Here is a 17,153-nt window from a genome sequence, read left to right as displayed (position 1 = left end):
TCTTTCAGTTGCCGTCTACCACATCCACTCACAAGGCTTTCGTCGGCCCGAGGCTATAGTAGAAGACACTTGCCCAAGATGGCACGCAGTGGGACTGAACCCGGACCGTGTAGTTAGTAAGCAAGCTATTTACCACACAGCCACTAAGAGATAAAAAGTCTACTTTTTATCCCTTTCATCATCAAATTGTTTAGCCATTATATTTTACATTGAAAATTGTGTTCCATAAAATTTCATATTAACTCAGTTTTACGTTTCAGGACTTTGTACAGCAATAATATCACGGAAATCAATGCAGGATCCTTCCAGTATCTGTACAGTTTAACAAACTTGTAAGTTGAATCTGTCTTCTTTTATTTCATGAACAATATATTTCAAAATCTATAATGTTCCCATCCTTTATTTTATGCCCCCCATGCACGTGTCTTTCCAATGGTGTTTTACTATTTCAGGATACCTGCGAAAGTGAGTGTCGGCCCAATTTTGAGATTTGAGACATATGAGAGTGTCATACATAAGGGAAAACATTTAGTGCATGCATGTGTATGTCTCTGGTATATGGGTGAATGCATGCGAGTGTATTAACATGTGTGTGTAATTCGGTCTATGTATCATGTATGGTGTGTATCTCTAGATCGACGCTAAATAACATCCTTGAATGACACTTGCAGTTGTGTATATAGAACTACATCATTCCTGCGCTAATTCTTTTAATATATTGTGTACTTGTTCATGTCATTTTTATTATTATTATTGTTGTTGTTGTCGTTGTCATTGTTCTTCTATTCCTTCTTCCCCCTCCTCCCCGACATCATAATTATCGACGTCTTTGTCATCATCATGATCATCATCGTTATCTGTACCGATCATCAGCAACCTCAACTTCATCATCATCATCATCTTCATCATCATTCATTACCAGTGTGAACCACTTTATAAGTTGAATCAGTCTTCCTAATAGTATTTCATTGACGATAGATCTCTAAGTATTTAATATCTTCTCATATTTCATTGTAAGCTCCCTCACCCCTCTTTACATAAAGTATCACTCTCTCTCTCTCTCTCAAGGTGTGTACTATTGTATGTGAAAGTCTGTGAATATGAGTGTGAGATCATTTCTGACAGTTGGTACATATGAGTGTAATACCTGGCGGGAAACATTTAGTGCTAACCTGTGTTTATATGTAAATGTCTGTCTCTGTGAATGGATGAGTGAATGCGAATGAATCAGAATGAATCAGAATTCAGTCTGTATATCATGTACGTTGTTCACCGCTAGATTAACGCTTATAGAGGTTTATTTAAAACTACGTAATCTATATTCTAATTTTGATACACATTGATGTGTTTTTTTTAATTTTTCTACAATTTTCGTCTTCCTTTTCTCCTTCTTCGCCTATTTTCTTCTTTTCCTTCGTCTTATTTTGTTCTCCTTTGCTGTGCTTTTCATTCTCTGATTTTCATGATTTCTTAATATTCATATTCCTGTACCAGTTGCTAGCTTCCCTATTCACTTAATACCTCTAACATTGAAATCACCTCCAATGCCGCCAGCATTTTTATCGATGTCTACGTCCTTGTTGTCATCATTCTCATCATTCTCGTCTCCATTGGAATATTCATCAATCATCAACATCGTCAAGTTCTTCGCCGTCCCCTTCATTACCAACATCATTCATTACCATAAAGCACCGCGTTCAATTGCTTAATCTTCAACATCATCATCATTATCAAAACCAAGAGACATATCATCCCCCAACATTATCATCCTCAGTATAATGTTCTTTATCACTGTAAGCATGTAAATCTTCATCATTATCAGAGTAATCAACATAAACAATATCAGCTCCATCGTCAGCATTATAACATTATCGTCATCAACATTACTGCTATTTTTCTTCTCTTCTACCTCAGCATCATATTCATCACATCTTCCCAACATTATCGTTTACACCGTCATGACGTTCACCACGATCATAGCCTACTTTCCATCTCTCCCATCATCTAATTGTTTAGCCATTATATTTAATATTCTCTCAAATTTGTTGCATAAAATGTCTTCTTTTCCCAATTTTACCTTACAGGATTTTGTGGGGAAATAATATCCAAGAAATCAAAGTAGGAACCTTTCAAAATTTGTCAAGTTTAACAACACTGTAAGTTGAATCACTGTTCTGTTATAGTCTTTCATTGACGACATATTTCTAAATCTGAAATATCTTCCCATATTTCATTTAATACTCCCTCACGCGTCTTTACAAAGAATTGTTATAATTTGTGAATGTGTGTGAAAATGAATGTTGGCCTACTTCTGAATGTTGGTGTATATCAGAATGGGAGAAACATTTACAGAATTCAGGTGTATGTCAATGTGTGAAGATGAATGTAAGCGAATGTATTAATGTGTATGTGTAACACGGCATGCCTATCATGTACAGTACTTACTTCTAGCTCAAAACCAAATAACATCTTAGAATATTCATTGTATTTGTAATAGAACTTGGACATGCATACATTAATTTTTAAATATGATCTTTACTTCTTTTTTCCTTGCTGTTGTTGCACCTATTTGTTTTCTTCTTATTATTTACTTCTTCTTCTTCTTCTTCTTCTTCTTCTTCTTCTTTTTGTTGCCCTTTTTGTTTTCCTTCTTCCCTTCTTGTTTCTCCATTTTCTTCGTCACTTGCTTCTTCATCTTTTCTTCTTCTTCCTCTTCTTCTTTTCATCTTCTTTAACTTCTTTTTTCCTGTGCCATTTACTTTCTGTTTTAAAGATTTCTTCAGACATTCTTTCTGCATATTTCACCATTGTCTCTATTCTCCTAATAATTCTAATATTAGATTGTCAAGAAAAGTCTTGCGGTCTCTAACCCTTAAATTCAGATACACGTTTCTCGGCTCAAACAAAATGTTATTAATCAACATAAAAACCATCATCAGAATCAACATACTTTTTCCAACACAAAACAAGTTTATTTATGCCATTAGCGTACAAATCCTGCGTTCCGGTGGTGATGAAGTCATTGAAGGCGTGTTTGGCATCGTCTTGATTTTTGAAGCATTTCTCACGCACGAAGTTGTCGAGATGCTTGAAAAGTGGCAGTCAGTAGGCGAGAGGTCTGGTGAGTATGGCGGATGGGGTAGGGTTTTGCAGCCTAATTCGTTCAACTTCGACGTGCGGCCGAGTGTTGTCGTGGAGAAGAATTGGTAATTTTCTATTGACTGTTGTTGTTGGAGTTTCTTATGCATTTGATCCATTTGCTGACAGTACTTCACCATAATAGTTTTGCCTTGATCCAAAAGTGTGATGGATGAGACCAACGCAGACTACTAAACATTCGCCATGACCTTCTTTTTGTGCAACTTTGGCTTCGAGAAGTGCCGTGGAGCTTCGTCGGCGTCCAACCACTGAGCTGAGTGTCGCCGGTTGTCGTAAAGAATCCATTTTTCATCGGAAGTGGCTATCCGGTCGAGTAATGGGTCATTCTCGTTGCGTAAAAGAAGAGAAGACGACCCTTTAAAACAGTGTTTTTGTTGTTTGGTCTTTCAATTCTTGTGGAACCCATTTCTCAAGTATTTTTGTTTTTCCAATTCCTTTCAAGTGGTTGGAAATTGTCGTATACGTTACGTCTAATTCAGAAACAAGCCCTCGAACAGTTGTGCGTTGATTGGCTTCGAATAAGGCTCTTAGTTGATCGTTGTCAACATCCGATGGTCGACCACTACGCTTATCGTCTTCAAGACTCTCGTCACCGTTACGAAATTTCTTGAACCACCATTGTGCTATACGTTCATTGGTGGTTCCTGGGCCAAATGCATCGTTGATATTGCGAGCTGTTTCAGCAGCTTTTCGGCCTTGTTTAAACTAGAATAAGAAAATTGTGCGTATTTACTTATTGTCCATGTTGTATTCAAAGTTCCGGAAAAAAATGGATTAGTGATTCAAATCGAAAAAGTAAAGAGTAACACGAGATTAGATAGAGCGAAAACGGGCTTTAAAATTATATATAAATTCAAAGTAATTTATCGACAATCAATTTGAAAATACATCATTTCAAGCCAAAATTTAAAATTCCGCAAGAACTTCTCTTGACAACATAATATTTAAAGCACCTCCATTGCCGCCTTCATCATTATTGACGTCTTCATCCTTGTTATCATCATCGTCATCATTCTCGACTTTACTGTTATCTTCCTCATCAACATCGTGAAATTCCACATCGTTTTCCTCATCATTAACATCATTAATTACCATAAAATACCAATGCCAGATTTTCAAAACTATCATCATCATCACCACCATTAACATCCTCACCAACATCATCATAGTCAGTATCATATTCAGCATCAACATAGACATGCTAATCCCCATCATTAACAAAATAATCAACATTAACCATATCAGCCCCATGATCAGCATCATAATATCTTCATTATCAACACTATCAGCATATTATCTTCCCGTCCGCCTCGTCAACATGTTCATCATTACAACCACAATGTCTGCTATCACCATAATCCTCCACCTCCTCATCATTATTTATTATTATTATCATCATCATCATCATCATCATCATCATCATCAAGTTTTTCATCGTGATTTATTTTCCATATTTTCCTCCAGCTATTTGTTTAGTCATAATATAAAAATCATGTCGCAAATGTATCTTCCATACAATTTCTTCTGCGCAAAATTTTATTTTACAGAGATTTGGATCGAAATGGTATTAAGGAAGTTAAATCAGGAACCTTCCAAAATCTTTCTAGCCTAAGAACTCTGTAAGTTGAAACATTCTTGTTTATAGTATTTCTTTCACAATATATTTCTATCCTGGAACGTCTTCCCATGCTTCATTTTAAGCTCCCTCACCCCACATTCCCTCCATTATCTGCCTCTGTGCAAGGTTGAAAGGGATGAAGCAGATGCTTCCCTGTTGGTTCAAGCTCTCATCGGGAAAGTGAAGGTGGAGAGAGAATTTTGCCCTCCCCCCGCAATTTTGTTAAAAAGTTTGTGAGTGTCGCAAGAATGCCCCGAGTGAATGGGCCTACACTAAGCGTGCGGCTGTAGAAGAAGGGGAAAGGGCACTTACTCTGATGGTCAGGGCTGCTGTGGACTTGTGGGGTTTTCATGGCAGCTCTAGGAGGTCACGTTTTTTTGGCAAATTTTGTTGTTTTATTCGATTACTGTTGTCGTTTTTCATTGCTTACTCGAGTTTCGGTAACCAAACATTGAATTTGTCCTGTGTTATCAATAACGCATTTTATGGAAACCCTTAGCGGTGAATAAGGAAATCATTGTCATTATTATTGTTATTATAATAATAATAATAATAATAATAATAATAATAATAATAATAATAATTATTATTATTATTATTATTATTATTATTATTGTTATTATTGATATATTCAAATCGCTGAAATCATTTGTTTATAACTGTTGCTGCCGTTTTTTAGGTTTACATTTTGCTCCAAATTGTTAATAGAAATACCAAGAATCTGTCACTGGGTTCCTGTACTTGTTTGATCCCTCGTGGGGCTATATTGCTCCCCCAAATAAGTTCGGTTGGAGTTTAATGATATATAATTCAAAATGATCGCGGAGCGCATCCTGAAAGAATTAACAAAAAAACCCGCCCCTCCCGCAGGTTTAGTGACTGCTGAAGATTTTCCTCTCCTTCCCTCCGTCGCTGGGAACAATACAAGTGATGGGGGGGAAATGGATTGCTGAAAAAGCACAAAGTCCACCACGTATTAACAGTAGTGCCAACATTGACAACAACAGTAGTAGGAGTAACGGCGACAGCAGCAGAAGTAGCAGTAACAGCAACAGTAGTAGTAGTAGTAGTAGTAGCAGTAGCAGCAGCAGCAGCAGCAACAACGCGAGAAACAATAAGAGCGACAGTGGTAGGAGTAACAATAGTAGCAGAGACAGCAACAGTAGTAGTAGTAGTAGTAGTAGTAGTAGTAGTAGTAGTAGTAGTAGTAGTAGTAGTAGTAGTAGCAGCAGCAGCAGCAGCAACAGCGCGACAAACAATAAGAGCGGCATCGGTAGGAGTAAGAATAGTAGCAGAGACAGCAGCTTCGTTAACAATGCTACGGATTTAGCGGGAAAATTGTCCGTGAATTGAAGGCGGTGTGGAGGGAAATAGCGGTGACGGTGAGAGTGGCAACGGAGAAAGTAGCCATAACTCCACCATCACCACCAACGGCAACAGCAGCAGCAGCAGCAGCAGTAGTAACAACAACAACAACAGCAACGACGACGACAAGAAGAACAATATCAAAAATAAAAGATTTGTTGATACAATGGCACCTTGGGCAAGTGTCTTCCACTATAGCTTCGGGCCGACCAAAGCCTTGTGAGTGGATTTGGTAGATGGAAACTGAAAGAAACCTGTCGTATATATTAAAGTCTGTCATACCGGCCATGACGAAGGGAAATAGCCCTGAAACTCGAGTCGCCTTTATATATATATATTTATATTTATATATTTATATATTTGATCCTTTATATTGAACACTCAATATTTCATCTACATTCAATACTTTCTTTCATGGTGCCATCCATTTTTATTTTATTTTATTTTATTTTATATTGTATATTGTATATTATATTATATATTGTATATTCCATATTCTATACCCCACATTAGTTCTGCAGGAATATAAATAAAACATAAAAAACAGACAGTGTTGGAACTCTTTTAAGCAAAATAATATATATATATATATATATATATATATATATATGTGTGTGTGTGTGTGTGTGTGTGTGTGTGTGTGTGTGTGTGTGTGTGTGTGTTTGTCCCCCCCCCACCATCGCTTGACAACCGATGCTGGTATGTTTATGTCCCCATAACTTAGCGGTTCGGCAAAAAGAGACCGATAGAATAAGTACTAGGCTTACAAAGAATAAGTCCTGGGGTCGATTTGCTCGACTAAAGGCGGTGCTCCAGCATGCCGCAGTCAAATGACTGAAGCATGTAAAAGAGTAAAAGAGTATAGAAAAAACAAAGATAGGAATGTTTGCCATCGCACTCGATGACAAAACACGTGAACTCTCAAAAACGAAACACATTATTATATTTGAGTGGTGTAATGCTACAGTGCTCGTACCTCCCGAAATAATAGAGATATAAGAGAAGAACATAGTATATTTCAAATGCGTATCATGCAAAATTAAGAGAGCTGAAATAGTGTCTATCACTCATGTTAACAAGGTCCTCAGAGAAATTTTAATAGCTGTGGCCCATATATATAGAGAGGGAGGCAGTTTGCCAATATTGATGTCCTCTTTAAAAGTGAGGACCTCGGATGAAGTCATGCAGTGTGCCCTGTATCCCATGTACATCTCAAAGAATTAAGGTAAATGATGTGCTACCCGGAGTAAACCTTTCGTGGATTGTCCTCTGTGCAGTGCAGGACCTGGAGGTAAAAAGGAGCATTAGGGACAAATGGTGCAAGATCAACTTCGAAATATTAATCCACGTGAAACCAGATAATTTCGAGAAGCTACCAATCGCTGTGAGTCTGTATGTCGTCGTGAAAGGTAGGGAGCCCAGATATGAATCTGTGGGACCAGAAGCCACCTGGGAGCCTTCCCCCGCCAAAAAAGTATTGAGGTACGCGAACACAAATGCAGCCTACATCGCAACACCAAGAATAGCAACAACAACAGAGACCTGTTAATAAAACGGTAGCCTCATCTCTAACAACAACAGAGGCACGTGAACCCCATAGAATGGAGAAAGCCACTCAGGTTGTCTGCAAATCCGACCCCATTATCCCACCTTTGAAGCTTACACACAACACACACACAAACACACACACATACACACACGCACACACACACACACACACACAAACACGCTCACAACAGCACAGATATACTGACACTATCCGAGATAGATCCTACAGACATTAGCCCCTCCTCATTCCGGAGTGAAGATGGAGAAAAACCTTACAAAGCAAAAAATTCGTCAAAGACAAAGGAAAAAGAAGACGAAGGTACCTACCCCAACATCTGAAAACGCAGAAACCTCTAGGACATCGAACATAGAGACAGCAAAAACCACACCAGCAATGCCATCCCCACAATCACCACCTTCCCTACCGTATGTACCAATGCACTCACAACCATATGTAGCTCCCAAAACAAAGCTCAAATTTACCAATATGTAAACACCGAATTACGTGCTCATGATGAGAGTGAACAAAAATTTGTTGGCTGTCATAGCCAGAAACAAGTAAATTGGGAGGGAGGGTGCAGTTTACAACAACACCCTTAGGGTTCCAGATTACTTAATGCTAATTTGGCTATCTTTAAAAACATACAAAGAAATTCAGAGGGTTGTGGGGAGTCCAAACGTCCTCGTCACAAAGAGGCTTTTAGCCGGTTTCCAAGAGGAAACAGATCCTGAGCCCTGATCACCGCGCTGCCAATAGCTCCAGGAGGGTAACCCCACTCTTTTTTCTTTTTCTCAACCCTTTTGAGTCGTGATGGCGATTGTCAGAGTAAGCTGTAAAATGGTTCGCGACCTGAGGTCACCCTGAAAACAAGGTCACTAGCTCAATCACCTCAGGTCGCTAGGTTTGTGTGTGACAGCAGCGAGTGAGACCAGGATTTCCTTCACACGCAGCCTTGCACCCGTTCTTGTCTGTTATGAAATCTACGCATCTCTTAGTCGGTCCGGAATGGGAAGTCGGGTGGCAATGCTATTTAGATAAGGCCTGGATCTCGAAGTTCGGGCGATCTTTCTGAACTCGGAGGGCAAGCTGGTGGTCCTGGACGTGAGTGACAGTGAAGATATTGTTTTTAGACTTTTCGCTGTTTACGCCCCACGGGGTCGGGGCAGCCAGATTTCTTCAGACGTCTGAGGTTTACTTTGGGACGTCACGCTCTTTAATATTAGTGTGCAAATGTAATGCCATCTTGGACGCACGCCTGGATAGCGTGCAGTTAGCTGATAAAAGAGTGGGGAGTAAAAACACCTCACAAACCTGCTCAGTTGCTTCCAGTTGGCCTACAGGTAACGACTGGAATTCATAAATGAACCAAAGTATACATTGGCTAACCGCATCCGGTCTTCCAGATCGTATCTAGATAGAGTATTTCATAAGCCTGTAGATAGAAGTAGTATAAATTGTCCACCTTTCAAAGTCGTGGACCACACGGACCATAAATTTCTGATCTGTATCGTCGACATACATATGATTCATAGACAGGACCCCGGATACTGGAAACTGAACGCCTCCTTTCCGGAGTGCTAAGCTTTCAGAGATCGAGTTAGCAAGTTAGTCCATCGAGAGTTGGCGGGTGCAGTTGCCAACAACCGTTGGTGCATAGCCCTGGAAAGAGATATTAGAGTCAAAAAGTTTTGATAGGTTCGACCACCAATAGAACGAAGCTGTTCTCACGGCAGTGGGTTTCGTTTCCGTTTTCAGAGGCTGGATCGTTTCAATGTATACGATATCTGTTCGTTGGTCAAAGTAAATCACGACCAGTCGGAATGGTTTAGCATCGCTCGTTCGGTCCGTCAAGGACGCCCACTTTCACCTCTCCTATACGTACTGGCTCTTTAGCTATTGCTGCAGAAGCTACATATATTGAGTGGCATCTCACATAATGCCACGTAAAGGTTCTCGGACAACGTCACCATAATAGTGTCGGATATCTCGGAAATTGAGGTGGTCGGCACTGCATTGAGTACGAAGCGGTGACAGGAGCAAAGATCAATCAGGGGAAGTAGGTGGGCCTCCAGCCCGACACCTGGAATGGCAGGTCAATGCCAACGGACAGAGTTATAGGTCGCTGGACGGAAGGACTGGTTAAATTGCTTGGGATCTGCGTTGATGCAGATATTGAGGTGGATAAGAACTGGGGAAAGATGACGAGCAGGGTAGCGAATCTTATCCAGAAATGGACAGAGAGGAAGCTGTCCCTGAAATGTCAGGCTTCCGTCATCTACTGCCACCTGACTCTCGTCCCTTTCACTACTTCGTGCCTGATAAATTTGGATGGCTTGTTCTTGCACTTTCTATGAAAGGAACGTATTCTGCTCGTCCAGCAGTCCATCTACTGTCAACAGCTGCTGAATGGAGAACTTAGCATGCCGTGGCTAATGATGCACAGACATGCACTGAGGATGCGACATCGCCAGCGTATACTTAACACTGAGCAGGTGTGGTCACCGTTCATGAAACGGGACTTTCTGCAGCTCATTTCATTGACGGAGCTATAGTCCTGGGTTAAGCGTAGACTAAGAAATGGCGCTTGGCAAATATAGCGTGGCAAAGAGGTCGGTGGAAGTTCTACCATGGCGTTCTGTAGAGGTTTAGTAGAGGAAAAGAGCGACAGCGTACTCGGGGAAATTCTGGGCGTCAAGACGGATCAACTAACTGGTCTTTTCTGGAGGACTTTTGCGCCAGAGCAGAGAGATAACTTCCAGAAATCCCTGGTATGGCAGTGCTACCGGAAAGCTCTACAGTGCTATCAGACCTGTCCAAGATGTGCTCAGGGCGATGAAACCATCCTGTATGCACTCGTCCAGGGTCCAGGCATTACTGACATGTGGACATTTATCGAATGTTGTCACATGTAGGACGGATCCGGTTATCAACCGAGGCCATTATGAGGATCGCCCCTGATTTCTTTTGATCAGGAGGGAAATACAGTTTTTCTCTGTCTAGATGCTCTAGTGAAAGAGACAGTATAGTGAACGAGGCTGAAAGGACTGAAGACAGACACTTCCTCTTCGGCCGAGCCCTCATCGACTTTTTCAAATTCCACTTTAAAAGGAAAGTGAGGGAAGAGAGGGAAGTACTTCCCTCTAGTAATTATGTCAAAAGGTTGATAAATGGATTGTGTGAATGGACATATTCTGAATATTCGTCTATTAGCCGCAACAGTTGAGGGAGAAAGGGGTGCCTAGCTGGCGAGCCCTTCGCCGTCGGGGTGACCAGTATGGTGTCCTATTTGGCCATGGGTGGAACTCCCCCCTATTGGGGAATTTTGTGTTTTGTTTCTATTGTTTACACGTTTTCATAATCTAAAACTCACTTGACCCGTGTGCTGTATAAGCCCTATTTGTTTTAGCCTCGGTGCTTGTGTCCAATGAAGAAGGGATTATAATAATTATTATTATTCAGTAGTTTTATTTTTATAACGTGCTTTCACTTCACTACCGAGCGCAGCTCTGTGTGCCTTGGGTATGTGCTGTGGTTTGCTGTGATGCTCTTATGGTTACTGTATTGAAAGTCTTGTTCTTGTTCTTGTTCTTGTTCTTTTTCTTCTTCTTCTTCTTCTTCTTCTTCTTCTTCTTCTTCTTCTTCTTACATTTCGGCCTCTTCTTCTTCTTTGTTTTCTGTTTCTCCTTAATTGTATCCTACTGATCATGTTAGCATTTTACGTTTTAGACTCCCTCCTTCCCCTATTGTTTTTCTTCTGTTCTGTGATCTTGTTCTTCTTTCTCTTCTAGTTCCTCCTGTCTCTTCCTCATCCTCTTTTTATTCTCCTATACGCTTCAAAACTTTCTCCGAGCTCTTTTCCTCTTTATTCAATCCATTGTTTCGAATTTCACATAACTCATCCACCGCTGTTTTATATTTTCACTTCTTCATGAACGGTCTCATCATATTTGTTACCACGATCATCAATATTATCAACCACACAAATGTTTGCACCATCTACATCACCTTCAAAAATATCTTCATCAACGCTTAAAACATCCACCGGTCCTTCGTCGCATCGACATATTCTTCAGCACCAGATTCACCATCTCATTATTATCATCACTATTATCTTGTTTTTTCTTCCTACTTTAACCATAGTATTTTATGTAATACAACGTTTCTGTACTTTCTCCTAAAAATTAGCCCTTTTTATATTACAGATATTTGCAAACTAATAATATCGAAAACATTGAAACAAGAGCCTTACATGACCTGCCCAGGTTACAAAAACTGTAAGTTGGAGAAGTTGTCCATAATATTTCAATGACAAAATATTACTCGTTATTCAAAATCTTCTCGCGCAGTTTCGCACCACGTCCTTACTCCTCTGTATATTCTCACTCTCTTCCGATAGAAATGTGTGAAATATTTGTGAATGTCTATGAATATGTGTCTGTCAATGAGTGAGTCTGAAAATATGTTGGCATTCTGTGTTCCATCCAAACCTGGTTGCTCTTCTCTAATACAGCTCTTCTTCCGCTACTACTACTACTACTACTACTACTACTACTACTACTACTACTACTACTACTACTACTACTGCTGCTGCTGCTACTACTACTACTACTACTACTACTACTGCTACTACTACTACTGCTACTACTAACTACTATACCTTTGATCCTTTTCAGATTTCTCCTCCTCTTCCTCCATCGTCTACTTTTTTCTTCATCTAGATTTACTTAACCTTCTATTTCTTCTCCTTTTTCTTTTTCTTCTTCATCATCTGTTTCGTTTTCTTTTTCATCTTTTACATCTATTTCTCCTTTTTATCTTTTTAATCTTCTTGTTCTTGTTCTTCTACTTTTCTTTCTACACATTCTTCTTTTTTTATCTTCTTCTTCGTCTTCTACTACTATGTCTTTGATACTTTTCAAATTTCTGCTCTTCTTTAACATCTGTTTCGTGTTCTTTTCATCTTCTAATTCTATTTCTCGTTCTCTTTTTAATCTTCTTGTTCTTGTTCTTCTATTTCTCTTTTCTACCCATTCTTTTTTCATCTTTTTCTTTGTCTTCTACTACTACTACTACTACTACTACTACTACTACTACTACTACTACTACTACTACTACTACTACTACTACTTCACATTCTTCTATTTCTTTTCCTTCCTCTTCTCCTCTTCCTCAAACTCTAACTGCTAACTGTACCACCACAAATCTCCTTCTCCTCCTCCACTTCCTCCTCATCATCATTAGCTACATAATCATCGTCGCAATCATCTTCATGGAATTAAACATCAGCGTGATCTAACTTCCATCCCTTCAATTTTCTAATTGTTTAAGCACAAATCAATTTTATGTTCCAGATATTTGAGTTATAATGATATTAAAGAAATCAAAGCAGACACCTTCCAAAATCTGTCCAGTTTAAAATATCTGTAAGTTGAATCAGTCATATTTTATACTATTTCATTGACACGATATATTTCTAAATCTGTAATATCTTCCCATACTATGCTCCCTCAACCGTTTTTCTAAATTTGTTGTTTTATATTGTTTGCGAAACTCTTATTAACTTAATTTTATGTTCCAGATCTTTGAGTTCTAATGATATCAAGGAAATCAGAGCAGACACCTTTCGAAATCTGTCCAGTTTAACAGATTTGTAAGTGAAACCAGTCTTCTGTTATATTATTTCATTGACGACCTTCCATGTGTTTTATTGTTTGTGAATCTGAGAGAGTGCGTGTGTGTGCGCGCGCACATTTCTTAGATATGGGATATATGAGAGCATGATAGTTCAGGGGAATGTATGCATGTGTATGTTTCTGTATATGTGTTCGGTCTATCTTTGTTCAAAGTGTGTGTTATAGTTTGTGAATATCTGTGAATGTGAGTGACGGTCCATTCCTCAGATTTGAAATATATGAATGTGTGACTATGAAGGGGTAAGATTACGGTAACCCTGTTTTTATATATATATATATATATATATATATATATATATATATATATATATATATATATATATATATATATATATATATATATATATATATATATATATATATATATATGTGTGTGTGCTTATGTATATGTGTATATATATATATGTGTGTGTGTGTGTGTGTGTGTGTTTGTGTGTGTGTGTGTCTATTTGTGTATGGATGTGTGCATGCAAGTGTATCATTGTGTGTGTGTGTAATTCGGTCTCTGTATCATGTACGATGTTTATGTCTCGATCACCGATGAATATCATCCGACACTTTTCTTCTACTTCTGATGGTTGTTGCTGTTGTTGTCTTCTTCTACTTCTGATGGTTGTTGCTGTTGTTGTCTTCTTCTTCTTCTTCTTCTTCTTCTTCTTCTTCTTCTTCTTCTTCTTCTTCTTCTTCTTCTTCTTCTTCTTCTTCTTCTTCTAATTTTCCAGCGGCTTTCTCTTTCTTCTTTGCATTACTTCTTCATATCTTCTTTTTTCATATCATTCGCTAAATTCTCTTTCATCTAAAACTGTAACTTTGTAAATCACAACCATATTTGCTGAGATAATTACCGCTGTCATCGTCCATGTCATCATTCTCATTTTCTTTCGTATCCTCCTCAATCATAATCATCATCAACTTCATCATCGTCTTCTTCATCGTCAACGCCATTCGTTACCACAAAATACCGCTATCAGATGCAGACATTTCAACACCATCGTCATCTTCGCCAACAGTAACATCCTTACCAACATCATCATAATTAATGTCCTATTCTGCATCACAATAGACATACCAATTCCCATCCTTATCAGAGTAACAATAGCAACATCACACCCATGATCAGCATCATGAAAACATCGTCATCAACACTGCACCACATATTCTTCTCCTCCGCCACCACCACAACATCCGCAATCAACACTTCCACTACCAAAATCCTCCCCTTCGTCATCTCCATCCTCATCACCCTCTACATCATCATCGATCCAACATCTTCATGGAATTAATTGTCATTGTGATCTACATCCCAACCTTACATCCTGTAATTGTTTACCGAACATTCTGTCATAAACGTTCTATAAAATTACTTCTTAACTCAATTTTATGTTCCAGATACTTGAGTGATAATAAAATCAAAGAAATCAAAGCTGACACCTTCCGAAATCTGTCCAGTTTAGAAACTCTGTAAGTTGAATCAGTTCTCTTTCTTAGTATTTCATTGAAGATATATTTCTAAATCTGTGTAATCCTTCATGTTAAACATTCTCACCCGTGTTTCTAAACATGTGTTTTATTGTTTGTAGATCTCTGTGAGTGAGTGTGTACCCATTTCTATCATATGGCATCTATGAGAGCGTGCATGTATATGTCTCTGTGTATGCATAAGTTCTGTATCTGCCCAAAAGTTGAGGTAACGTTTGTTAACATATGTAAAATAGGAATCAAAGCACTACAAAGTCACAAAAACAAATACTTAAATTTACGCAGGCATGAGTGGGGATAAAAGTAAGTGAATAAGGTTTGCGTCTTACCACTGTAAAATTGCAAGAATGAAAGCCAGTTAACCTGGTATCGATGATTTCGAATTTAGCGCCAAAGACATTTGATTCACTTCAGCCACGCCTGCTTGAATCAAACCGTTGTATCACTTCAAGCAATGCCTGTGTTCATTTGTGAAAAGAATCATGCGTCTCTGGTACTAAATTCGAGCTCATAACCTCATAACACCAGGTTGAATGACATTCCTTAGTTCTTCTTCTTCTTCTTCTCCTCTCCTCCCCCTCCCTCTTCTTATTCTTATTCTTCTTCTCCTCTCCTCCCCCTCCCTCTTCTTATTCTTATTCTTCTTCTCCACCTCCTCCTCCACCTCCTTCTTCTTCTTCTTCTTCTTCTTTTTCTTCTTCTTCTCCTCCACCTCCTCCTCCTCCTCCTTCTTCTTCTTCTTCTTCTTCTTCTTCTTCTTCTTCTTCTTCTTTTTCTTCTTCTCCTCCTCCTCCTCCTCATCCTTCTTCTTCTTATTCTCCTCCTCCTCCTCCTCCTTCTTCTTCTTCTTCTTCTTCTTCTTCTTCTCCTCCTCCTCCTCCTCCTTCTTCTTCTCCTTCTTCCACAGTCATCATCGAAATCATAGTCAGCTTCCCAGGTAATTATCCTCACGAACGGCATCAGCACAAACATCACCGTCATCATCAGCTTCTAATATTACCACCATCCTCCTCTCCCTCGTATCATAGTCATATCCATCACTTCCACTACCACCACCCCTATACCCCTTTTTATTCTCCTACTCGTCCTTATCGTCATCACCATTATCAACTTTCTTTATTTTCCACGGAATATTTGTTTTGCCATAACATTTTATGTTATGGAACTCTTCAATACTTTTACCAATCAACTAACGTTTTTAAATTACAGATATTTGGAAAATAATAAAATCGAAGCAATTGCAACAAGAGCCTTCCATGACCTGCCAAGTTTCAGATATCTGTGAGTTGAATAACATTTATTGATAATATTTCGTTGACAATATATTACTAAAAATATATAATCTTCTCATTTATTATCGCACCACATCCTTGTCCCACTCTACACCCTCACTCTCTTCCGAAAGGAATATATGACTGTCTGTGAGTGACTCTAAATATGTGTGTGTGTGAGTAACTCTAAGTATGTGTGTCTGTGAGTATTTGAAACTGAATATGCACTGGCGTGCATAAGATTTTGTGTTCCACCTAACCCTGCATGTTCCACTTACCTACACCAGCTCTTCCTTTACAAAAACAACAAAAACAACAAATACTACTACTGCTACTACTACAACTACTACTACTACTACTACTACTACTACTACTACTGAGCCCTGTTTCGGTCATGACTGACCACGGGATTGCACCTAGAAAGTTACCCTCCGAGGCACAAGTCCGGGCAAGTTGGTTTATGGGAGACCAGCAATCGCCCATGCATACCGGCCTCCCCTCCCCACGCCACCAGTGTTATCCAAGGGAAAGGCAAAGGGACCGATACAGCTTGGCACCAGTAACATCGCAACTGATTTCTACAGCTGAGTGAACTGGAGCAACGTGAAATAAAGTGTCTTGCTCAAGAACACAACACGAAGCCCAGTCCGGGAATCGAACTCACAACCTCGTGATCGTAAGCTCGACGCTCTAACCACTGAGCCATGCGCCTTTACTACTGCTACTACTACTACTACTACTACTACCACTACTGCTACTACTACTACTACTACTACTACTACTACTACTACTACTACTAGTACTACCACTACTACTACTGCTACTACTACTACCAGTTCTACAAGTATTACAAATATTACTGTCCTTTTGACGCCTTTTCAGATTCACTCTCTGTTGTCATAAACATACATAAACAAGAAATGTTTGTTTTTATCACTCTTCCGTTCATTCTAGCCTCCTCCTCCTTCTTCTTCTTCTTCTTCTTCTTCTTCTACTTCTTCTTCTTCTTCTTCTTATTA

General features: G+C 39.1%; 1 protein-coding gene across 2 annotated transcripts in view; it reads left to right on the top strand.

The window, feature by feature from the left end:
* LOC106869292 (uncharacterized) overlaps positions 1-17,153 on the top strand; it is a 247,362-nt gene that overhangs the window by 55,204 nt on the left and 175,005 nt on the right. For both annotated transcript variants that reach the window (XR_016238965.1, XM_089345317.1), the window contains exons 13-20: positions 261-332; positions 2,085-2,156; positions 4,707-4,778; positions 11,894-11,965; positions 13,043-13,114; positions 13,270-13,341; positions 14,774-14,845; positions 16,073-16,144. Coding sequence is in view for 1 of the 2 variants with exons in the window: in XM_089345317.1 (XP_089201443.1) it covers positions 261-332; positions 2,085-2,156; positions 4,707-4,778; positions 11,894-11,965; positions 13,043-13,114; positions 13,270-13,341; positions 14,774-14,845; positions 16,073-16,144 (576 nt within the window). In the remaining variant the exon portion in view is untranslated. The remainder of the gene's footprint in view (positions 1-260; positions 333-2,084; positions 2,157-4,706; positions 4,779-11,893; positions 11,966-13,042; positions 13,115-13,269; positions 13,342-14,773; positions 14,846-16,072; positions 16,145-17,153) is intronic.

The sequence above is a fragment of the Octopus bimaculoides genome, chromosome 29, assembly GCF_046866305.1.
Source record: "Octopus bimaculoides isolate indiv1 chromosome 29, ASM4686630v1, whole genome shotgun sequence".
NCBI classification, from domain to species: Eukaryota; Metazoa; Mollusca; class Cephalopoda; order Octopoda; family Octopodidae; genus Octopus; species Octopus bimaculoides.
The sequence above is the reverse complement of the archived record's forward strand: the minus strand, read 5'-3'. Positions and strand labels throughout refer to the sequence as shown.